This window comes from Ranitomeya variabilis, chromosome 2 (genome assembly GCF_051348905.1).
Source record: "Ranitomeya variabilis isolate aRanVar5 chromosome 2, aRanVar5.hap1, whole genome shotgun sequence".
NCBI classification, from domain to species: domain Eukaryota; kingdom Metazoa; phylum Chordata; class Amphibia; order Anura; family Dendrobatidae; genus Ranitomeya; species Ranitomeya variabilis.
The window spans coordinates 465,036,970-465,062,987 of NC_135233.1; the positions used below are offsets into that span (position 1 = coordinate 465,036,970).

Sequence of the window (26,018 nt, forward strand, 5' to 3'; positions counted from 1 at the left end):
CAGAGCACTGTATGGCACAGCTATGGGGCAATAATGGTGCAGAGCACTATATGGCACAGCTATGGGGCAATAATGGTGCAGAGCACTGTATGGCACAGCTATGGGGCAATAATGGTGCAGAGCACTATATGGCACAGCTATGGGGCAATAATAAACGGTGCAGAGCACTGTATGGCACAGCTATGGGGCAATAATAAACGGTGCAGAGCACTATATGGCACAGCTATGGGGCAATAATGGTGCAGAGCACCAGGGAAACAAGCATGGTGCTCCCACTCATTCTGAACCTATGGTAAGTTGAATCACATTCTCATTATAAATGTCATAATTATATGATAAGTATGCACTAAGCTCCATCCCTCCATAACCCCACCCCCATATGACCAAAGCCCCGCCCCTGCCCCACCCCCACCGGGCCATGGAAAACTGGTCTTGCTTAAAGCCGGTCCCTGGTGCAAAAAAGGTTGGGGACCTCTGCTATAGAGAAGTGAAGGATGCTGCTAACTTACTAAGAAGTTCTGAGAGTTGTCAGGTCATCAGTGATCATTCATGGGTGAGATAATTGCCTTACCACTGACCTCAGACTTGGAGAACCTGCTCAGACTTCTCATGTGGAAAGTACCAAGGATATGCATTGTCTTTGAATGTGAGCGTAAACAAGGGCATAAAAACATCATCATCAGTTTTGAACAACATTCTGTGAAAAGTCCATGAGATATCCTGTAGAGACCTTGAAGGGGTTTTCCACTACTTGGACTTCTTCTTTTGACTGCAGTACTAACGTGGCATAACATGAACGGCACCAGAATGGGAGGCGAGTATCTTTTATTCTTATTTTACATGGGGGAACATAGTGTTTAACACACACCCTACACCCCCCCCACACAAACACACGCCCCTACACACACACACCCCCTACACACCTATATACACACACCCCTACACACACCTATATACACACACACCTACACACCCCTACATACACACACTCCTACACACACCCCTACATACACACACTCCTACACACACCCCTACACACACACACACCCCCACCCCTACACACACACCCCCCCACCCCTACCCACACTCACACCTTCACACGCCCCTACACACACCTATATACACACACACCTACACACCCCTACATACACACACTCATACACACACCCCTACATACACACCCCCCTATACACACACACGCCCCCCACACACATGCCCCTACCCCCCCCCCCACACCTACACACCCCTATACACACATGCCCCTACACACACCCCCACCTACACACACCCACACACCCCTATATACACACACACACACCCCTACACCCACATACACACCTTCACACCCCCACCCCTACACACACCCACACTCACCTTCACACCCTCACCCCTACACACACCTATATACACACCCCCACCCCTACACACCCCTACACACACCCCCACCCCTACACACATACACCTTCACACACCCCTATATAATACACATACCCCTACACACACACGCCCCTACACACACCTATATACACACACCCCTACACACACACCTTCACACCCCCACCCCTACACACACCCACACTCAACCATCACACACACCTACATACCCCTACACACACACACACACACACACACACACACACACACACACACGCGCGCCCCTACACACACACACGCGCCCCTACACACACACACACACACACACACACACACACCCCCTGTTTTCACCTTTCTGACTGGCCAAATGTTCAAATTCTGACCCAGTGTCATTTTGTGGTAATAACTCTTAAATGCGTCAACGAATCCCGGTGATTCTGATATGTTCGATATGACTTGCGCTTATTTGTGAAAATATCGTAAATTTGATGCAAATTTCACAATTTTCAAACTTTTAATTTTTATGCTCTTTGACCCCTTCATGACCAGAGGGTATTTAGTTTTTGCGTTTCTTGTTTGCTCCCCTTGGGAGACTGGAAGCTGCAATACATTGAATGCCTCTGCTATACACAGGCGATGATTAGGTCACTGTGTGTAGCAGAAATGCCCACTTGCTATGGGCGGCAGAAATTGACAGCAGCATTTAACTAGTTAACAGCCACTGGTGGATCGCTATTCCACCCGCGGATGTTGCTGGCACATGTCAGCTGTATATATCAGCTGACATGTCCCCGGACAGGTGCGAGCTCAGCGCCGGAGCCTGTACCAAACGGCGAGTCCGAAATCTGCGTACTATTACGCCCGATGTCGGAAAGGGGTTAAACCAGAGAGTTATGTCACACAAAATAGTTAATAACACTTCCCACATGTCTACATCAACATCAATTTTTAAACATTATTTATTTTTATTTTTTTTTAGAGACTACATCACGTTTGAAGTGACTCTGATGGGCCTAAATGAAGGAAAATACCCAATTGTGACACCATTCTAAAAACTGCACCCTCAAAGTGCTAAACACACATTCAAATAGTTTATTAACCCTTTAGGTGCATTTCTGGAGTTAAGGCAATGTGGGGGGAAAAAAAAAGGAAAATATTAAATTTTCCCACAAATTTTCCTTTAGTCCCAAATTTTTCATTCTCATAAGGGTAACAGGAGAAATTGCACAGCAAATTTTGGGGTACATTTTTTAAAAATTTTGGAGTATGCCGATGGTCCATATATGGGCTCTCAGGAGGGAAGGAGCGCCACTTGATTGGGCTGTGAAAATAAAATAAAATATCCACAAAACTGTTGCCTTAGCTCCAAATTTTTCATTTTCACACGGGTAAATAGAAAATGGACTTTACAATCTGTTGGGCAATTTCTCCTGAGTACACCAATACCTCATAGGCTGTGTGCACACGTTGCTGATTTTTCGAGGTTTTTTTGCGATAAAAACGCTATAAAACCACAAAAAAAGCATACAATATGCATCCCATCATTTAGAATGAATTCCGCAATTTTTGTGCGCATGATGCGTTTTTTTCCGCTAAAAAAACGTATTGCGGTAAATAACGCAGCATGTTCATTAATTTTGCGGGGTTCTTTTTGCAGATTTCCCACTATAAAATGCATTGGGAAATGTCCGGAAAAAAACGCAGCAAAAACGCATGCAGATTTCTTGCAGAAAATTTCAGGTTTTTCTCAGGAATTTTCTGCAAGAAATCCTGAACGTGTGCACATAGCCATATGTGGTCAAAAACTACTTTTGAGGCACAGTGCAAAGTTCAGAAGGGAAGAAGCGCCATATTATAGTGCAGATATTGATGGACTGATTTGAGGATTCCATGACCCATTGGCAGAGCCCATGAGGTGCCATAACAGCAGAACCCTCTCAAAAGTGACCCCATTTTACAAACTACAGTCCTGAATAAATTCACCTAGGGGTGCAGTGATCATATTGATACCACAGGTGTGTCACCGAATTTTATACTATTGGGCAGTGAAGAAAAATTTATTTTTAGCACCAAAATTGTTTTAGACCCAAATTTTACACACTGGGAAATAGTTAAAAATGGCACCAAATTTGTCCCACAATTTCTGCTGAACGTGATAATACCCCATATGTGGCTGTACAGTGCTACTTAGCCATGTGGAGAGACTCTGGAGGGACGGAGCACTATTTGGCTCGTGGAGAACAAATTATCGTAGAACAGTATATGGACTCCATATACAGAGCCCTTAATTGCCGGAAGAGCAGAATCCCCAATCAAGTGACCCCATTTTGGAAATTAAACCCCTCTGAGAATTTTACAGGTGCAGTGACGGGATTTCCAATCAATACTTTATTTGTTTTCCGTCAAGGTCTGTGTGTTCCTAGCGTTTCCCTCTATATAGATCAGATTTCCGTCATCTGTTTACATAAATGTCTATGGTCAATCTGCGCTAACAAGCTGACACGTGCACAACTGACCGTACCTCTAGCTTGTAACATTAGACATTTACAACTGTGCATGGTCAGAGATTTCCAGATGTACCAGGGAGCAGGTATAAAATAAGGAACTTAAGTTAAGTGGATTGTTCATGCCGTAAACTGTAGCATATGCTGATGACCAGCCAAAGAAGTCCAATACAACCAATCAAAATTTTTATTTTTATTAGGTTTATTAATAAAATGTACAAACTTTGTTGCATGAAATAAACCAATCAAGAAATAACTATTTAAATGGCTCAACACAACCAATATAACAAGAGATTTCTCCAAATTCAACACAAAAATGCAACTTTTACGGACTACTGCCCATTCGTGACAGGTGTTTTTAGTAGAACACCTTTTGGCTGTTATGACCTGCTGCAAAGGAGATGCGTAGCCATACACAAGGCTCTGGCAGCTTTCCTTAGGAATCTTGGCTCATTTCTCATGGGGAAATGGCCTCCAGTTCACTAATATTCTTGAGTTTTCGAGAGAGCGTGGTCTAAAAAGGTAAGAGAAGAGAGTTACCTTGTATAAACAAAGAAAATAATGCCAAAGGATACAAGCACACTCAATGTTCCTAGAGATACAGTTGTAAACGTAGTTTGCCAGTTCACTGGTTACACTACCTGGACGTGGTAGAAAAAGGAACCGGTCACCGACTGTCACCAGATTCCGGAGGAGGCAGGTAGTCTGAAACCTTTGAGTGAATGCACAAGAACTGCAGCAAAATTTGGTAGTTTGCGCAGTAAGAAGAATACTAAATACTCAAGATCACCATATCTAAACTCCAAGATGTCTTCTCTATTAACTCCAAAGCACAAACGTTGGCGCCAATATTCTCATATCCATATAAATAAGCCATAGATGGTGTGGTATTCTTTTCTGTGGAACAGCAAAACAAAGCCAACCTTTTAGGCCTACGGATCAGCGGTATGTCTGGAGGAGAAAGCATACGGTGAAAAGAACACCCTGCCTATAGTGAAGCATGATGGTGGCTCGGTGATGCTCTGGGCCTGCTATGCTTTCTCAAGCACTGGAAATCTGCAGCATGTGGAGGGCAATATGGATTCAGTCAAGTACCGGGAAATCCTAGGAGAAAATTTAATGCCTTCTTTGAGGTCCTTAGTCCTTCTCACAGGATAATGAACCAAGGAAAATCCAGCAAAGCTGCGTGGTTTAAAAAAAAAAAAAAAAAATCCCAAGAGTGGGGTAACAGTCAGTTGCCTGGCTTGAAACCCATAGAACATTTTTGGTGGGATTTGAAGAAAGTGGTTGCAGAACTGATACCTAAAAAATGTTATTGAACGTGAGGTGTTGCCCATGAAGAATGAGCTAAGACTCCTCATGAGTGATGCCAGACACCGGTGTCCGGTTAGGAATCAAAGTGGCAGCAGGTCGTAACAGCTAGAGCTGCTGTACTAAGATGCTTTTCATAACTGGGCTAATAATTCTGATTGCAGTTGTCAGCAAAAGTGGCGTTTTGTGATGAATTTGGATAAATTAGTTGAAATTAATCATTTAAATTGTTTTTGCGCGACAGAAGTTTGTAAATTCCGCTAATAAACCTAATTTGCATTGGGGGCTGAATCATTTTGATTCTGACTGTAAGCAATGCCAAATATTCTGTATTGACAGATGCACATAAACCCCTTTTGAATGTAGATGTAGGCTATGCCTCAGATCATTTGCATATTAAATTTATTCTGTTCCTCTCTTTTCACAGCTGACGCCAAGGTGGCCGTACTCTTCTTCACTACATCAGAGGACACCAGCGACTTCCTTACACTGTCGCCATTTCCAGAAGATGGACTGAACTACTGAGGCGAAAATTTCTGCATGAAGTCTTGCAAGACATGGGCATCCCACTGGAGAGCATACTCTGAAGTTACCCAATGTGCCACTATATATACGAATTTTTTAAAATTTTTATTTTTTTTTAATTAAAAAAAAAAGAACAAAACTGATTTTATAAGAAGAGCACAGAACAATGAAATGTGACTTGTGAGGTTTTTTTTTTCTTATGTTTCATGGGTCGACCTCTGAAATAATTTTATTAGGCATTTTATACAGCATTAGAGGCGATTTCATTTCTACCATGGACAACACTCTGGTTTCTATAGATGGAGCTACGGCTCATTGTGCTGCTGCGATCAAATTTGCATCAAATAAAAAATAAATCATGTTTTTTTTTCTTTCAAATCTTAACAGGACAACTTTCAGCAAAGCATGCCACACTGGGTCTGATTTCATAATCGCATTTATGTGGGGTTTTTTGTACAATTTTTGGCTTATTTTTCACTTGTACATTTATGTTTTTAAGTCTGTTTTATGAATTCGATAGATATATTGATGAATCAGCCGAAAAAAAAAAAAAAATCTGGAAACCCCCAAACTGTGACAACAAATTGAAATAAAATATAAATAATTTTATTCCAATTGTTGTCACAGTTTGGGGGGTTTCCAGAATTTTATTTTATTTTTTTTCCTTTTTCGGCCGATTCATCAATTGCGACTTTTTGAAAGAGAAAAGTTGCAAAATTTGATGCAGTTGTAAGCTCATCCCACCCTAGATTTATTTTATTCATTACGGATGTTTTGAGAGATTCTAGCCGACCGTGCAATATATATATATTTTTTTTAAACCCCATTAAAGTTGCAAAACGGGTTTAAGACAAAAAGCTTTTTTTTTTTTCTACTTTGCTCAAAATTCATGAACCGCGTGCATCATTTTGATGAATTTGGAGCAAAAATCATCAGTGTATCCTACTAACTGAAGGGGAAAAAAAAAGAAAATTATTAAAAAATAAATAAAAAAAATGCAAGTGCTGAATCTGGCTGTATAAGGCCGGCGTCACACTAGCGAGTTTTACGGACGTATGAGCGCAGAAAATACGCATTGCACGCGGCCCAATGAATCTCTATGGCCCAGCTCCTATCTGCCGTATATTACACATCCGTAATATACGGTATGTTACGGCAGTAGAAAATCGCAGCATGCTGCGTTTGTCAGCGTATTGCACAAAAAAATACAGGAAATAGAAAAAAATCCAGCTCAACGAGGTGGTGAAAAAGCAATGTCTTGGTACTTTATTCACTTCATATCAAAAAATAGAGGATAAAACAACAGCACAATATAATTAAAAACACTATCTACGCGTTTCTGGTGACATATGACTAAGGGTGCTATGTCACCAGAAACGCGTAGATAGTGTTTTTAATTATATTGTGCTGTTGTTTTATCCTCTATTTTTTGATATGAAGTGAATAAAGTACCAAGACTTTGCTTTTTCACCACCTCGTTGAGCTGGATTTTTTCTATTTCCTGCATTCCTCACGCCTTGACACAGTGTTTCCGTGCTCCGAACCTCCAGGGACTACAACTATGGTGAGCTGGATTTTTTCTTTTGTTTTCACAAAAAAATACGCCAATGAAAGTCTATGGGGGCAAGAAAATTATAGATTACACACGGACCATGCGTGTGACTTGTGAGAAATACGCACCGCTGTTCTATAGAAAAGCCGGCAATTCAGTGCGGTGTACAGTAAAATCACACTGACAGAATAGGTAGAATAAATGTATACACATAGAGAGTGTGTGTGTGTGTGTGTGTGTGTGTGTGTGTGTGTGTGTGTGTGTGTGTGTGTGTATATATGTATATATATATATTTCAGCGCTAGATAGCAGAAAAGCCAGTGATTCAATTGCCGGCTTTTGCTCTCTCCTTCACAAACCCGACAGGATATGAGACATGGTTTACATACAGTAAACCATCTCATATCCCTTTTTTGTTTTGCATATTCCTCTTTACTAATGTAACAAATGTATCTGTGTAAAATTTGTGGCCTCTAGAAAAAATTGGCGTGGACTCCCGCGCAATTTTCTCCGCCAGAGTGGGAAAGCCAGTGACTGACGGTAGATATTAATAGCCTAGAGAGGGTCCATGGTTATAGGACCCCCCTGGCTAAAAACATCTGCCCCCAGCCACCCCAGAAAAAGTACATCTGTAAGAACTCATATGAACTCAAGCGTGGGAACTTTTCTGAATATTTACTCACGCTCGAGTTCATATGAGTTCATCCCCTGCATTCCATTCATTCACCAAGTTTTACAGGCAGGAGCACAGCTGCATTAGCAGAGCTCCTGGGTGTAAAATGATTTAACCCCTTCAGATGGATTTACAGCGTGGGACAAGACTGAACGATGGAATGTATGGAATATTATTGTTTGTTTTTTTTTAACTTTTATTTCAGGTGACAAGGGTCTTCAGGTGGATTAAGAGTATAATAAAATATTAAAACACCATGTGTCTTTATTAAAAAGTATTTTAATGAAATAATGTGTTTTATTAACCATTTCGTACTATTGTATTAATAATGGATAGGTGTCATAATTGACGCCTCTCCCTTATTAAGTAGATGAACAGCGCTCCAACCAGGTGTAATCATCAAAGTGAAAAGTTTATTTAAGCCATGGTACAGCAACGTTTCGACCAAAAATGTGGTCTTTTTCATTATTAACCTGGCTTAATGTCACCTTACAATAGCAAGGTGACATTAACCCTTCATTACCCCGTATCCCACCGCTACACGGGAGTGGGAAGAGAGAGGCTAAGTGCCAGAATAGGTGCATCTTACAAATGTGCCTTTTCTGGGGTGGCTGGGGGCAGATGTTTTTAGCTTTGGGTGGGGGGGGCAATAACCATGGACCCTCTCTAGGCTATTAATATCTGCCCTCAGTCACTGGCTTTCCTACTCTGGCGGAGAAAATTGCGTGGGAGTCCACACCAATTTTGTCCGCGATTTAACCCTTTAATTTAATAGAGACCCCAAACTTAACACACATACACTTGTTACATTAGTAAAGAGGAATATGTAATAAAAGAAGGGATATGAGATGGTTTACTGTATGTAATCCATGTCTCATATCCTGTCGGGTTTGGGAAGGAGATAGCAAAAGTCGGCAATTGAATTACTGGCTTTTCTGCTATCTAGCGCTGTATTAAACATAAATATATATATATATATATATATATAGACTGTATATATGTTTTTAAGAATACTTGAGCCGATGGATCCATGATATGTCCATTTTGCAAGCCTGTGCAAAAGAATCGCCGTACAGCAGCCATACGGATGACACACGGATAAATTTGTGTGTAAAAATCGCATCCTCGCATTGAATACGGAACAGTGTTTTGGGACAATTACTGCGTATTACAGCCGTAAAAAACGGACCGTATTTTCATACGCCTAGTGTGACGCCGGCCTAACTCACCATGGTGCAGTGCTGCCGGAGGTAACTGATGACAGGAGAGGCTGGGGAAATACTAATGGTCGTCTCTGCAAATGTATTGCTTCGGTCGCTGCAAGTCCAAATAGGGTGGCTTTGGAGCTTTTCTGTAAATCGAATCTGTCACCTGATTTCACAGTACAATCTGTACGCAGGTTCACCGTGACGTGGCAGTGGGCTTCATACAGTTTGATCAGAATGTTAAACTAAGAACTTCATGTTCAGTTATGTATATTTTTGCCTAGCGGCTTTAGATCAACGTATGATTTTTGCAAAGCATTAAATAGATCTTTAGAGCTGATGAGGCTGGAGTGTTTACTTCTATATCTATATAATAATGGCTGTATAATAGTGATGAGCGAAAGTGCTCAGATAAGGCATTCTCCAAGCATGCTCGGGTGATAACCGAGTGTCTTTGGCTTGCTCAAAAAATATGTTCGAATCCCTGAAACTGTTCGACAGCCGCAACACATGCAGGAATTGCCATGCCGCCGTGGGGACTCTTATTTTTATTTTTGAGCACGCTGCACTCTGTTAGCACCCGAGCATGCTCAGATAACACCTTATCCGAGCACGTTCGCTCATCACTACTGTATAATCCTTTTTAAAAGTTTTAACTTCGCTCGTAAAATGTTCATATCGGAATTATGCCATCACTCAGACCTGAATTTTCAGAGAAAGTACACCGACCTAATCAGGTCCAAGTTCTAATTAAATGTATGTAGTTTATATTGTGAAATGTAGTGATATATTCACTATAAAGAGTAACTGTAATTTAGAAAAACCTTGTTATAGATGTGTTAGAAATGTTGGCAATGCTCAGACTCCCACTGATCGCCAATCGGAGGGATCAGAAGAGCACAGTAGAGCGCTGCCCTAAAGGCATGCCCTCTAGAAAGTCAGTCGTCACTCATCTAAGCACTTTATTTTAGGAACTGTCAGTGCACCTAGACCCTCCCCCCCGACTTATCAAAACTTCTGCCAAGTTTTTTATTTTTTTAAATGTCACTTATATTTTAAGGTCGAGCTTTGCTTTTGATGCATGTAAAATATATTTCTTCACTCCACGACCGTGTCGTTCCAGTGCCAAGTTATGAGTCACTGGCTGTATGTAAGGTTTCCACCGAGCGAGCTGGAAATATTCTGCGATAATTTATATATCAATAACATGTTATTTCATTAGGAGCACGTTCCATCTCTCCACTGACCGAGATCTTGACCCTGCACATTTATTGCCTATCGATATCTACATTTGTAATAAATAACTAAAGGGCACATTTATTAATCACACCGGATCATTGAATGCCTTTGGTTACGTTTCCCACGGCGTGCAGTCACCAGTCCTCCCGGGACCAGAACACAACTGTCCGGTCAATTCCTGACCTAGGAGACTCCCGGAAGAATCCGTGTAATGTGCCGTAACAGCACCACGAGATCCACTCGCATTAATTGGACATATAGATTTCTGTCATCTCAGCAGGGATTTGCTGACTTTCACATATTCCGTTATCTAGATGTTCAGGGAAGATATGAAGCTAAACACTTGCATACGAATGAGTCATTGACTGTCATTTTGGCAGGTTCATTTGTTCTACTAAGAACCCAAAATCTGCACATTTCTGATTTATGAGCTGAAAACCGTGCCTAGTAAATTACTGCAATAAGCTGTCTGAAATGGCAGAGGGAATGCTTCATTACAAGGGTTTGACAACACTCTATCTTTCTAGAAATGTGCAGTAAAACATGAATATTGTCTTCTTTCCTAATCTGCAAATCTGAATCAATTGCCGAAAGAAAAGCGTCGTTCATTCAGATTAGGCGCACGATGCACTGATCATACCACGTTACACAATGCTGCCACCTAGTGGTCTGATTACAGGGAAAAAAAAAATCTTGGTATAGATTATTATTTATTTTTAAAGCATGATTGATTCACATACAGAATACAAGTATAAATGACAATGAACAAGCTTTTCCTAGATGAGCAGCTTTAGGGGAAAAAAAAGCTGTGGTGGTCTTTTTGCCGGAGCGACTTCTGGCAGGAATCTTTTCTTTGAACTTTCAGATATAAAGAATAAACATGTCACTTCTTTATAGCTACACTTCTTGAACCCTGGAGCGGTTAAAAGAAGTACGGTAAATTGTGTTCAATTTTTTTTTTTTTGTAGCCATTTTTTAATGACACGCCCGTCCCAAAGGAGTGTTGAAAACTAATTTCACTATCTCTGAAACATATACATATGCGCTAATTTTATATAAAGCCACCAAATAGTATGTTTTTCAGTTTCGAAGTTCTCTAAAGGGGGAATGGAGGTTCCTTCTTGGGAGGTCACAGGCTCATGTAGGGAGTCTTCCAAGCCAATCAATGCTCTTTTGTAAATTAGCTATCCTCCAGAAGGAAGACCATGCTGTCTCTTGTGCCAACTATTGGGGTATGCTCAAACACAATTTTTGATGAGGATTTTGAAACAGATTCTGCTCAAAAATCCTTATCTAAGTACCCTGCCCTAGGGATATGCACACTAGTCGCCGTCTTCTTCTGTTCTCAGTGCTGCTCCAATCTTCTGTTCGTTGTGACCTGCCGGATCGCTCCTGTTCTTGCTGGGTGATCCGGAAGTCACAACTCCATGTAGGTCTATGTGAGCAGATGGAGGCTCCTATGGAGTCATATTTAGAGCTTATGACCGTTACCTCTAACTTCTGGTCAATTGGGCTGCGTTCGGAGCGGCTCTGGGAAGAGTGGAAGACTGTGGCTGGTAAGTATACTACTAAGGGCAGGGGACAGACTTTAGTGATACTACGGCAGTGAAAAAAAAACGACGGAAATGTACGTGTACATGTTAAGTATTTGTTAAGTATTTGCAGCAGACATTTCTGCACTAAAGACCTGTGTCCTGGCAGGAAAAATGCTGCGAAAAATATGTATATCTTGTGACTGTTGGACAACAGCAACACATGCAGGGATTGTCTGATTTTTGATGTGGGCTCTGGGAGGAGAATCTGCTAAAAAAGGAATGTAGACTTCTTGGAGTCAAACAATATATGCCACGGGACGGCAGAGTTATATAGAAATCAGCCATACATCTATTCATCTGGAGATTTTCCAGCCGTACAATCCATGCAGTGTGAACAGAGCCTAATGTGGTTATGTCCTAACTTGGCTGCAGATTTCCTACACTGCAAACGAAAGACTTAATACAAGCATCTCTACAAAGTAAAGCTGGTGCTGTGCAGCCGTCAGCCGAGTGATAAGCATATGTGCAGCAATAACCGTCTGACTAACATACCCTTTACTGGCCCTCGAGCAGAGAGCTGGATCCCAGGGATATAAAGAAGAAATGGGCAAAGACTCCAGAGACATCTGCTGCTTGTTCAGCCTTTCAAAGAACTGACAAGCCGACCAAGACGCTGACAATGTGCGGACGCATATGTGTATTCTAATTTACGGGTGGGAGTGAAAACAGACATTTAATAAAAAAAGCCAAGTATAGATTTTTTTTTTCTTCTCCAGATACTGTTCTTCTATAGTTTCCTTTTATATGTCTGATGTATTTACAATGCACTAAATATCTTTCACCCAAGAATATATCCCGAACCATGCGGTGTACCACATGGGCGAGTGTATGACCCTGTTCAGCTGGTGGCAGAGGCATGTCCTTGAGTGTCATGTCAGACATTGTGCAAATTGGTCCGAGATTGGACTGCAATGCTCGGACCCGCTGCGGGTCTCCCTATCCGTGAGGCTGTGATGATTGGTTTCAGGAAACTGCGGCGAGTCTGTGCATTGCGGTCCGATCTCAGACATCTAAATGCGCCTTAAAGCAGGCTATTCTCTTAGAACGGAGGTGGGGGTGCATAACCTTTTTTGGTGCAATGGCCATACTGCCATAGAGGATAGGAAAAAAGCGCTATGTATATATGAAATATTCATCTGCAAAATAGCTATGAAAAATACAGTTAAAAAAAAAAAAAAAAGGTACTTAGCGCAAAAAATTGGCCAATATATGTGAGCCCAACTGCCAAGTCATGGCGTCCTTCAAAAGTTGGGTCCCTTCACACTAGCTTGGATGTGCTGGTCTTTTTCTCTTTGTATCAAAAACACGTGCACTCCCATCAGCCAGGTTATTTTAAATGGTTAGCTGGTCCATTCCTGCCCCATAAATTGTAGTTTTTTGCCCAGGAGAGGTGACATATCAGGAGAGGGACCCAACTTTTGAAGGACACCTTGATGTGGCAGTTGGGCTCACATACAGTACAGACCAAAAGTTTGGACACACCTCATTTAAAGGTTTTTCTGTATTTTCATGACTATGGAAATTGTACATTCACACTGAAGGAATCAAAACTATGAATTAACACATGTGGAATTATATACTTAACAAAAAAAGTGTGAAACAACTGAAAATATGTCTTATATTCTAGGTTCTTCAAAGTAGCCACCTTTTGCTTTGATGACTGCTTTGCACACTCTTGGCATTCTCTTGATGAGCTTCAAGAGGTAGTCACCGGGAATGGTTTTCACTTCACAGGTGTGCCCTGTCAGGCTTAATAAGTGGGATTTCTTGCCTTATAAATGGGGTTGGGACCATCAGTGGTGTTGTGCAGAAGTCTGGTGGATACACAGCTGATAGTCCTACTGAATAGACTGTTTGAATTTGTATTATGGCAAGAAAAAAGCAGCTAAGTAAAGATAAACAAGTGGCCATCATTACTTTAAGAAATGAAGGTCAGTCAGTCTGAAAAATTGGGAAAACTTTGAAAGTGTCCCCAAGTGCATTGGCAAAAACATCAAGCGCTACAAAGAAACTGGCTCACATGAAAACCGCCCCAGGAAAGGAAGACCAAGAGTCACCTCTGCTTCTGAGGATAAGTTTATCCGAGTCACCAGCCTCAGAAATCGCAGGTTAACAGCAGCTCAGATTAGAGACCAAGTCAATGCCACACAGAGTTCTAGCAGCAGACACATCTCTACAACAACTGTTAAGAGGAGACTTTGTGCAGCAGGCCTTCATGGTAAAATAGCTGCATAGCTGCTAGGAAACCACTGCTAAGGACAGGCAACAAGCAAAAGAGACTTGTTTGGGCTAAAGAACACAAGGAATGAACATTAGACCAGTGGAAATCTGTGCTTTGGCCTGATGAGTCCAAATTTGAGATCTTTGGTTCCAACCACCGTGTCTTTGTGCAACACAGAAAAGGTGAACGGATGGACTCTACATGCCTGGTTCCCACCATGAAGCATGGAGGAGGAGGTGTGATGGTGTGGGGGTGCTTTGCTGGTGACACTGTTGGGGATTTATTCAAAATTGAAGGCATACTGAACCAGCATGGCTACCACAGCATCTTGCAGCAGCATGCTATTCCATCCGGTTTGCGTTTAGTTGGACCATCATTTATTTTTCAACAGGACAATGACCCCAAACACACCTCCAGGCTGTGTAAGGGCTATTTGATCAAGAAGGAGAGTGATGGGGTGCTACGCCAGATGACCTGGCCTCCACAGTCACCAGACCTGAACCCAATCGAGATGGTTTGGGGTGAGCTATACCGCAGAGTGAAGGCAAAAGGGCCAACAAGTGCTAAGCATCCCTGGGAACTCCTTCAAGATTGTTGGAAGACCATTCCCGGTGACTACCTCTTGAAGCTCATCAAGAGAATGCTAAGAGTGTGCAAAGCAGTCATCAACGCAAAAGGTGGCTACTTTGAAGAACCTAGAATATAAGACATATTTTCAGTTGTTTCACACTTTTTGTTAAGTATATAATTCTACATAATTCTTAGTTTTGATGCCTTCAGTGTGAATGTACAATTTTCATAGTCCTGAAAATACAGAAAAATATTTAAATGAGGTGTGTCCAAACTTTTGGTCTGTACTGTATATTGGCCAATTTACGCTCTAAGTACCTTCTTTTTTACTGTGTTTTTCAGAGTAATTTTGCAGATGAATATTATATAGTGCTTTTTTCCCATTTTATATGGCAGTAATGTAGTTGTATAGTAATCATTCTTGGTAAACCATGGTGCAGCCTTAACCATTTTTCAAGTTATATGTTTTTTTTGGTTGTCACCTGTTCACACTAGCTTGGATGTGCTGGTCTTTTTCTCTTTGTAGCAACGGCCACAAATTGTCAGACCAAACTAATCTCAAGGGTCATAATTAGTGATGCGCGAATGTGCTGGGATAAGGTGTCATCTGAGCATGCTCATGTGCTAACCGAGTATCTTCAGCAAATTTAAAAAAATAAATAAAAAAATTATATATATATACACTTTTTTTTTTTTTTAAAGGAGAGAAATGTCAGCCTCCAGTTTCTTATAACCACGGGAATTGTGTTCTGTAAAGGGAAGACTACTTTTGGCAGCGCGTTAAATAATGACCCGTCTACTTTCCCGATCAGTCATGGTCTAACAGTAGAGACTGGGCGGTGAATTCTCTTTGATGCTGTACACGTGCAGGTTATCTCCGGCACCCCAGATCTCCAGCGTATGTCGTTGCAGCAGTATCTTACATGTCTTCATTATTATAGCCTCTATTTTTAATCGCGGGAAGTTTTTCCTACAATTTTTCTCAGCCAACGTAATTATACAGTGTGAGGAAGCGAGACGCCAGGACGAGAGATCACAACTACGAATTAGCCTTGATTAAAACAATTACCACTTACAATTGCGGTTAATATCATTTTGAAAGTTTTCACAATTGCTGACATAACTCATAGGGGGGATTTCAGGGTCGGAGCCTTGCACCATTTTGGTTAAAAATAAAAAGTCTGCTCTAGGTGTAGGATACTCGGCTGCAGCCCAAGGTCACCAACCAATGGGGCTGAATTCTTGGTTCACACGACCATCTAAAAAAATCGTTCAGCGTTTCATTCAGAAAACTATACCATTTTTTTTTTTTTTTTTTTACAGCAGCAAAAATCCGTTCATGTGAATGTGCTCTAAAGGAAACTTGTGACCCATTTCATGCTGACCAAACCGCGAGTAGCATGAATTAAAGTCTCACTGTACGATTGCAGCCATGTATATTTTTCTCTGAAGTGCCAGAGACAATAGCTGGATAGAAGATTAGTCATGTGCTGCTTCCAGCCGGCTATTCCCAGCGCTGCTCTAAATGATTGACATTTCTCTTCCATAGAGAAATACACAAAAATCGGAGCAGAAAAATGCCACCCAGGAGCGGCACTTAACTATCCTGGCTTCCAGCTATGCTCTCGGCTGGATCTGTAAAGTATATTTTCTCTGAAAAGCCAAAGAAGCCAATGTAGTGCTAGTCAAACAATACCTATTGTTTTATTTAATATCTTCCCTTCCTAACACGTGCAGCGGACCACAAAGGGTGGGTCGTTATGGATCCTGAGACCCCACACAGATTGCTTAAAAAGTCACACTGCAAGCATGAGGATGAAGATTCTGCATGAGCATGCACACAGAGAGGGGATCAAGCTCCTACTTTCTGCTGAGCCTGTACACTGCTCAATGCGTATGCTCATACAGTAGCTCTGTGCGTATGCTCATACAGTAGCTCAGTGTGTATCCTAGCTGAACAGTATGTAACAGCAGTTTTTTTAGCTATCTGTTGGAGTTTCAAGACCTGTAGAACTATTCCTACATTTTAATTTTATTTACTAGATATTAAATAAAATAAAAAAAATGATACTCTTTAACCCCCGATAACAAACACGACAAATATATGGAACTCTTGATTACTGTAATAAAGTTGGGAATGTAACATTAATCTGTCCTTCTTACAATGGGTTCATCACATTGCAGCCACAATACTTTATTTTGGTCACGGTTCTTTATAACCGCCAAAAACCTCAGCGTCTTTGCAGAAATTTCCGTAAAGTTCAATCTTTAATGCCATTTTTTGACCGAAAAAAAAGCACACACCCCAAAAAATGATATAGTATTTTTTTTAGAAAACGCAGATTTTTCTATGACCACCTCATTTTGTCAGTAAAAGCTTGCACAAATCCATCCAACAACCCCATTCGGATGTAGAAGATTATTTTTTCCGTTTCTGAAATGTTGGCAGTACATGTTTCAGTTTTTGAACATACCTCCCCCCTTAGACCTCTGGCAGATTTGGTGTGGATTTTGGAGCCAAGCCAAAAAGCATAGCCAAGAAAAATAGGAGGATAATACAGTCCAGATGACGCTACGCCACTCCGGTAGGATCCCAGCAGTATCTTATCTCGCTTCTTCCACCTTTCAGCAGTTCGGCTTCCTCATTACGCAGCTCAAAATCCCAGACCTTAAAATTCTCCTCGATTCTCGCTGGCGCAGAAGCTTTAGGAATAACGCCAACACCTTGCTGTAGTGCCCACCTGAGTAACACCTGGGAGGGAGTGCGCCCGTGCACGTTTGCCACTTTGCACACTTCCGCATCTCCCAGAAGATCCCCACAGCCCAGCGAGGAGTAAGCTTGGAGATGAACGCCATTTTGTTTGCACCAACCGATAAGATTGGTCTGTGGGAGCCGTGGATGGCACTCCACCTGTAACACCGCAGGGGGGATGCTGCACGATCCAAGGAGCTGTGCCAGGTGGTCCTCTGTATAATTGGACACGCCTAGGGCCTTAATAATGCCAGTCTGATAGAGGCCCTCCAAGGCTCTCCAGCTTTCTTCTCTAGCGGCTTGGTTACGGACATCGTCACTTCTCCAGCCCTGCTTCCCTGGCCAGTGAACGAGGTAGAGATCCAAGTAATCATCTCCCAATTCGGCCAAGCTCTTCAAACAGGCATCACGGGCTCCCGGGCCTAAATCTGCAGGAGATAACTTGCTTGTGATGAAGATATCAGAGCGACCTAAGCCATATTTAGGCAACAGCTGGCGCAAAGCGTGACCGAGATCAGCCTCGTTACGATAGACAGCGGCAGTGTCAAACGAGCGGTAGCCACACTCCAACGCAGCGTCTACGGCCTGGAGCAGATTTTCTAGTCCCCTCAAACGAAATGTGCCCAAGCCAAGGAGGGGCATGGTCACCCCATTATTAAGGGTCACCGACTGCTGTGGAGCTGTGGGGGATAGAAAGAGACATCACGTTTTATAAGGACCGAAAGCAATGTAAAACATAAAGCCTGTAGGAATGGGAAACAGCTTGAAATACATGGAATCCCAAAAAGAAACCAATTACAGAATTCTACACTGCACCATTAATTGTGACATATTCGCCCATACTAACCCATTAGCCTTTTCTAGCCATAGCCATTTTTTTCTGTGCTTTTCGTTTTTTTCCTTCCCCTCTTCCAAGAGTCATAACTTTCCGTTTTACATCCGTATGACATCCGTATGCAATCCGGTTTTTTTCTCTGCAACTATTTTTATACAGTCATTTACAGGACCATTTACAGTGTTCTATGCCACAGAATGGTAATGTATCCGTAAAAAACGGACGGAATACGGATGGTCCGTATTCCATGCGTTTTTTTTCACGCACACATTGACTTGCATTGGTGTTGTGAATTCTGCCTTTGGGCTCCCTCCGGTGGTTGTAGGTGGTAATGCAGTTGTCCCTGAGTTGCAGTCCTGGTCAGGTGTATCTGCTGATTGCAGTTCTGACTGGGGTATTTAGGCGTGCAGGATTCATTAGTCCTCTCCAGTTGTACTGTTATGATCCGGTGACTTTGGAGCCGCATGAACTTTCTCTGGAGTAGGTGGAAACTGTACTGACCGCAAAACCTGAACTAACACCGCAACTAGAAGTAGCCGTGGGGTGTGCCTAACAAAACCTAGACACCTTGACACAGCCGGAGGACTAAATACCCCTACAGATGGAAATAGGAATACTACCTTGCCTCAGAGCAGAACCCCAAAGCATAGGCAGCCCCCACGAATAATGACTGTGAGTAGGAGAGGAAAGACACACGCAGGCAGAAAACAGGATTCAGCAAAAGAGGCCACTCTAGCTAAATAGGGAAAGATAGGACAGAATACTAAGCGGTCAGTATTAAAACCCTTCCAAAAATATCCACAGCAGATAATACAAAAAGTTCCACAATCTAACTAAAGACATGGAATGAATATCTGCAACCCCAGAGAATCCAACAAGACTGAGAAAATACTGACACAATCTAAGCTGGACAAAAAAAAACAAAACACTGAATAGCACAGAATTATTAAGCACACAGCATGTGTGCCACAGAAACAAAACCAGACACTTATCTTTGCTGATTTGGCAGAAGGCAGAAGGAACCAAACCAGGACCAAAACCTCCCAACAACCATGAACAACTGGCAAGGACTAATGAATTCTGCACGCCTAAATACTCCAGTCAGAACTGCAATCAGCAGATACACCTGACCAGGACTGCAACTCAGGGACAACTGCATTACCACCTACAACCACCGGAGGGAGCCCAAAGGCAGAATTCACAACACATTGGCGAGTCTCGTCCGAGACTCGCAGCAAATCGCAGCATGCTGCGATTTTTTTCTCAGTCCGATTTCGGCTGAGAAAAAAAATCGCAAATGAAAAGACACCTATTGAATAACATTGGTCCGAGTGCAATCCGATTTTTTATCGGATTGCACTCGTCTGTTTTCCTCACAAGTGGAAATGAGCCCTTAGGGTGTGTTTCCACGGTCAGGAAACAATGCATGTTTGACGCTGCGTAGAGCCGCAGCGTCACGCACGCAGCGTCCAGATGTTACAGCATAGTGGAGGGGATTTCATGAAACCCCGTCTCCACTATGCGTTAAAACACATATGCGGCAGAACCGCGTAAACGGACATGCGGCGCGTGTTTTCAGAACGCAGCACGTCTGTTTACAATGCGGCGCCGCTCCGTAAATTACCCATAATCATTAGATGCGGTAAAACCGCATCTAATGATTAGTCACATGCATAGTAAGTGCGTAAACGCAGCTTACTACACATGTCTCCTAATTTATATGCCGGCTCACCTGTCCCGCCGCCGGAAGTACGCGTCCACTGCAGTTCTCGCGATAACTTATCTTATCGCGAGAACTGCCGTGCACGTGACCGGGGGTTATCTCCGGTCACTAGTCTGGTTCTCACGGTCAGCTGATTGTGAGAACGCTGCAGTGTAGGTGATCACTGGAGAGTTATCTGTGGCGATCATCCACAGGCTCTGCTATGTCTGGATGTCAGGTATCCAGATGTAGCAGAGCTGGACTCGTCGTGGGACACTCGTTATTAACCCCTTCATGACCCAGCCTATTTTGGCCTTAATGACCTGGCCGTTTTTTGCAATTCTGACCAGTGTCCCTTTATGAGGTAATAACTCAGGAACGCTTCAACGGATCCTAGCGGTTCTGAGATTGTTTTTTCGTGACATATTGGGATTCATGTTAGTGGTAAATTTCGGTCGATAATTTTTGCATTTATTTGTGACAAAAATGGAAATTTAGCGAAAAATTTGAAAATTTCACAATTTTCAAATTTTGAATTTTTATTCTGTTAAACGAGAGAGTTATGTGACACAAAATAGTTAATAAATAACATTTCCCACATGTCTACTTTACATCAGCACAATTTTGGAAACAACATTTTTTTTTGCTAGGAAGTTATAAGGGTTAAAATTTGACCAGCGATTTCTCATTTTTGCAACGAAATTTACAAAACCATTTTTTTTAGGGACCACCTCACATTTGAAGTCAGTTTGAAGGGTCTATATGGCTGAAAATACCCAAAAGTGACACCATTCTAAAAACTGCACCCCTCAAGGTGCTCAAAACCACATTCAAAAAGTTTATTAACCCTTCAGGTGCTTCACAGCAGCAGAAGCAACATGGAAGGAAAAAATTAACATTTAACTTTTTAGTCACAAAAATGATCTTTTAGCAACCTTTTTTTTATTTCCCCAAGGGTAAAAAGAGAAACTGGAACCCAAAAGTTATTGTGCAATATGTCCTGAGTACGCCGATACCCCATATGGGGGGGGGGGGGACCACTGTTTCGGCGCACAACAGGGCTCGGAAGGGAAGGAGCGCCATTTGACTTTTTCAATGAAAAATTGGCTCCAATCTTTAGCGGACACCATGTCGCTTTTGGAGAGCCCCCGTGTGCCTAAACATTGGAGCTCCCCCACGAATGACCCCATTTTAGAAACTAGACCCCCCAAGGAGCTTATCTAGATGCATAGTGAGCACTTTGAACCCCTAGGTGATTCACAAATTGATCCGTAAAAATGAAAAAGTACTTTTTTGTCACAAAAAAATTCTTTTAGCCTCAATTTTTTCATTTTCACATGGGCAACAGGATAAAGTGGATCCTAAAATGTGTTGGGCAATTTCTCCTGAGTACACGGATACCTCATATGTGGTCACAAACCACTGTTTGTGCACATGCCATTTGACTTTTGAATAAAAAATTAGCTCCAATCGTTAGCGGACACCATGTCGTGTTTGGAGAGCCCCTGTGTGCCTAAACATTGGAGCTCCCCCACATGTGACCCCATTTTGGAAACTAGACCTCCCATGGAACTAATCTAGATGTGCGGTGACCACTTTAAACCCCCAAGTGCTTCACAGAAGTTTATAACGCAGAGCCGTGAAAATAAAAAATCATTTTTCTTTCCTCAAAAATTATGTTTCAGCAAGCAATTTTTTATTTTCACAAGGGTTACAGGAGAAATTAGACCCCAATAGTTGCTGCCCAGTTTGTCCTGAGTATGCTGGTACCCCACATGTGGGGGTAAACCACTGTTTGGGCACACGTCGGGGCTCAGAAGGTAGGGAGCACCATTTGACTTTTTGAACGCAAGATTGGCTGGAATCAATTGTGGCGCCATGTTGCGTTTGGAGACCCCTGATGTGCCTAAACAGTGGAAACCCCTCAATTCTAACTCCAACACTAACCCCAACACACCCGTAACCCTAATCCCAACTCTAGCCATAACCCTAATCACAACCCTAACCTCAACACACCCCTAACCACAACACACCCCTAACCCTAATCCCAACACACCCCTAACCCTAACCACAAGCCTAATCTTAACCCTATTTCCAACCCTAGCCCTAATTCCAACCCTAACTCTAATTCCAACCCTAACCCTAAAGCTATGTGCCCACGTTGCGGATTCGTGTGAGATTTTTCTGCACCATTTTTTAAAAATCCGCAGGTAAAATGCACTGCGTTTTACCTGCGGGTTTACAGCGATTTTTTGTGCGGATTTCACCTGCGGAGTCCTGTTGAGGAACAGGTGTAAAACGCTGCGGAATCCGCACAAAGAATTGACATGCTGTGGAAAATACAATGCAGCGTTTCCGCGCGGTATTTTCCGCACCATGGGCACAGCGGATTTGGTTTTCCATAGGTTTACATGGTACTGCAAACCTGATGGAAAACTGCTACGAATCCGCAGTGGCCAATCCGCCGCGGATCCGCAGCCAAATCCGCACCGTGTGCACATAGCCTTATGTTTCCACGGCGGGTTTACACCTGCAGTTTTCTATTGGAGCAGGTGTAAACCTGCAGCGGAATCCGCACAAAGAATTGACATGCTGTGGAAATATAAACGGCTGCGTTTCCGCACGGTTTTTTCCGCAGCATGTGCACTGCGGATTTAGTTTCCCATAGGTTTATATTGTACTGTAAACTTATGGGAAACCGCTGTGGACCCGCAGTTGCGGAAACGCTGCGGTTCCGCAGCGAAATCCGCAGAGTGTGCACATACCCTAATTCCAACCCTAACCCTAGCCCTAACCCTAGTGTAAAAATAAAAGTAAATATATTTTCTTTATTTTTATTATTGTCCCTACCTATGGGGGTAATAAAGGGGGGGTTCATTTACTATTGTTTTTATTTTGATCACTGTGATAGGTTTTATCACAGTGATCAAAATGTACCTAGAACGAATCTGCCGGCCGGCAGATTCGGCGGGCGCACTGCGCATGCGCCCACCATTTTGGAAGATGGCGGCGCCCATGGAGCAGACGGACGGACACCGGGAGGCTCCGTAAGTATGAGGGGGGGGGGGGGGCGGAGCACGGGGGGGGGGGGGGGGGGAGCGGAGCACGGGGGGAGCGGACAGGAGGACAGGGGAGCGGACGGGCGGATGGAGGGGAGCGGAGCACAGGATGGAGGACTGGGGAGGCAATCGGTGGCGGTGGGGGGGCAGATCAGGGTTTCCAGCCATGGCCGATGATATTGCAGCATCGGCCATGGCTGGATTGTAATATTTCACTATTTTCATAGTTTGGCTGTTTCACTTTCAACAGCCAATCAGAGCGATCGTAGCCACGAGGGGGTGAAGCCACCCCCCCTGGGCTGAAGTACCACTCCCCCTGTCCCTGCAGATCGGGTGAAATTGGAGTTAACCCTTTCACCCGATCTGCAGGGACGCGATCCCTCCATGATGCCACATAGGTGTCACAGGTCGGATTGGCACCGACTTTCATGACGCCTACGTGGCATCACAGGTCGGGAAGGGGTTAAGGACTACGTAAGACTCAGGGAGTATACTGTTGGTTTATTTTTTTAATTTTTTACTAGGAGACGAGGGCATCGCATGGATTGAGCGTATAATAAAAATATGGCTAACGTGTTTTATTTCATTAAAATACGTCTGCATGTGTGTGTTTTATTAACCCTTTCACTACTATAGGATTAGTAACGGTAGGTATCTTATTGACACCAGATAGATCTTTATTTTAAACACTATTATTCATATTTTCTCTGCAGCAAACGCTGCTGCAGGGAACATATGAATCGCGGCTTCAGCACGATGCAGAGTACCACAAGCGTGGGTACCACACGCTCCGTGTGGTACCCACTCGCCATACGGGCGGCACACGTGTGCCGCACGTATGGCCTACGTGAGTTCCCAGGCACACGGACACGGATGACTTCGGTACCGATTTATTCCGGTACCGGAATTATCTGGACGTGTGGGACAGCCCTTAGGATGTGAGACTTGTCCGAGTTTCTCGCATTTGTGTGATCCCGGCCTAACTCTTTATGCACCATTACATTTATTACTAAACATCGGGCTTGGTATACCTATCTATCGTATCTATATATCGATCGATAGATACGATCGATCTATCCCATATCTATCTGTCATCTATCAGTCTGTGTGTGTAAACATTATTCTTCAACAGAGTATGTAAATGAAGAGGTTGGACAAAAAATTACATCACAATTCTTTTTGGGGGGTATATCTTTATTTAGCTACAAAAACACACAAATCCGCATGAAAAAAATGCATGAAAAACGCATCAAAAACGCAGGTGACCTGCCAGTGACCTCAGGTGCAGATTTTACCTGCGTCAAATCCTGACCATGGAAACATACCCTTATGGCAGTAATCTTACTCCAGACCACTTTTCAGACATGCTAAATTACCTCTTTTTTTTGTTTGTTTTTTTACAGGTCCGCTTAAAAAAAAATCCCCCAAAAAATATAATAAAAATGTAAATGCTTGAAATAACCCGATTCATATGATCTTTTTTTTCAGGTTTAAAAAAAAACAAGCAAAATTTTGAATAAAAAGTGCAGGACCCTTTTTGTGAAGCAGCTCCTGAGTTTTTGCAGCATTTCCGCCCCTTTCTTTTATCTGATTTTAGTGCAAATTTGACAATTAACAAAATTCTGTGCACCCCGAAATAAATTGCATAGTTCCACAGCAGCTTTATAACACGCAGCAGACATACAGCTTCATGCCATTACATCCACTTTGCTTTAAGTGCAGCAGAGCTTCAGCTCAGAAAAGAAAAAAAAAAGCGCAGGAATTTGGTCCTATGAGAAGCCTGAGACAAACCTTCATGTGTGCACACGACTTTGTGGTATACATGAGGGTTTGCAGGGAGAACATGGAAGTGCACAGCACTCGGTAATCCCCACTGTATCTGCACCCAGCTCCGGACATGACAGCCGCCCTCCTGCCACACACTGCAGCTTCCTCCCGGCGGCGTGCACCTACCTGCCTGCCGCTCCATCTCTCCAGGGCACGAGCTAATCACATGACCAGGGCGTGGCTGAACCGTATAAACTCCGCCTCCTTCGTGACGTCGCGGCTGCAGCAGCCCGTGGGCGGGGCTTCTCGCTTCGCGCTCAGTATATAAGTCGTTGTGGCGGGAATACGAGAACAGTTGCTATGGCGCTGCGTAATTTCCTCTGCTGGTGTTGCTCTTGTTTCCTCACAGTTTTGTAACAAAATGGAGTCTCTGACGCTACAGCTGCCAATAGATGTGACTTAGGAGACCTTTGCTAGTGTACTCCCTTTGTGTCAGGCAATGTGGGTTTTTTCTGACCAGAAATCGACCTGTCGGGGCTGAAGCCTCACCTCACGTCAATTTCCGCGTGGGGACGCGAGTGCTGCTCACGCAGCCCGGTCCACAAATGTAGAAAATCATTTAACCCCTTCCAGTCCCAGCACATTTTTTTGTGCTTTGGGTTTTTATTTTTTTCTTCCCAACTTCGACGAGCCATAACTTTTTAATCTACCGGTATATAGTTTTCCGTCCACTTTCCCATCTCAGGACGTGGATTTGTAAGGGACGGGTTAGTTATTGGTTTGAATGACACAATAAAACCACATAATGTACTGGAAAATAGGGGAAAAAAAGTCCATGTGCAGAGAAAAAACTAATCCACTAGTTTTTCTTTTTTTGGGGGTGGGGGAATTGTTTTTACAGCGTTAGATAAAAATTACCTGGCGAAGTGCAAGTATTGTAACGGCGATAAACCTTTAGGGGTAGATTCATCGAGACTGGCGCAGCGTCCATTTTTGATGGCTGATACAAAGTGGCGTAAAAAATACCAAAAGTTTAAAAAGCTGATTTTTCCAAGATTTTATGCCATTTATTGGGTACAAAGGCATTGAGGAACTGGCACCACACTAGTAGTTAAAAAAAATTGTATTGCTATT

General features: G+C 42.9%; 2 protein-coding genes across 2 annotated transcripts in view; one reads left to right on the top strand and one right to left on the bottom strand.

Annotated features, from left to right (window-relative positions):
- Positions 1-6,075, top strand: part of BAD (BCL2 associated agonist of cell death) — a 35,399-nt gene extending 29,324 nt beyond the window's left edge. Inside the window, exon 5 of the mRNA XM_077287581.1 lies at positions 5,617-6,075. The gene's annotated coding sequence lies outside the window, so the exon portion shown is untranslated. The remainder of the gene's footprint in view (positions 1-5,616) is intronic.
- Positions 6,076-16,088: 10,013 nt separating this feature from the next.
- LOC143806741 (putative oxidoreductase YtbE) lies at positions 16,089-25,252 on the bottom strand. Its single transcript, XM_077287582.1, has 2 exons — positions 25,071-25,252; positions 16,089-18,201 (listed from the first exon to the last, which is right to left on the bottom strand). The coding sequence occupies exons 1-2, from the start codon at positions 25,084-25,086 to the stop codon at positions 17,342-17,344; spliced, it is 876 nt and encodes a 291-aa protein (XP_077143697.1). The 5' UTR covers positions 25,087-25,252; the 3' UTR covers positions 16,089-17,341.
- Between the last annotated feature and the right edge of the window lie 766 nt (positions 25,253-26,018).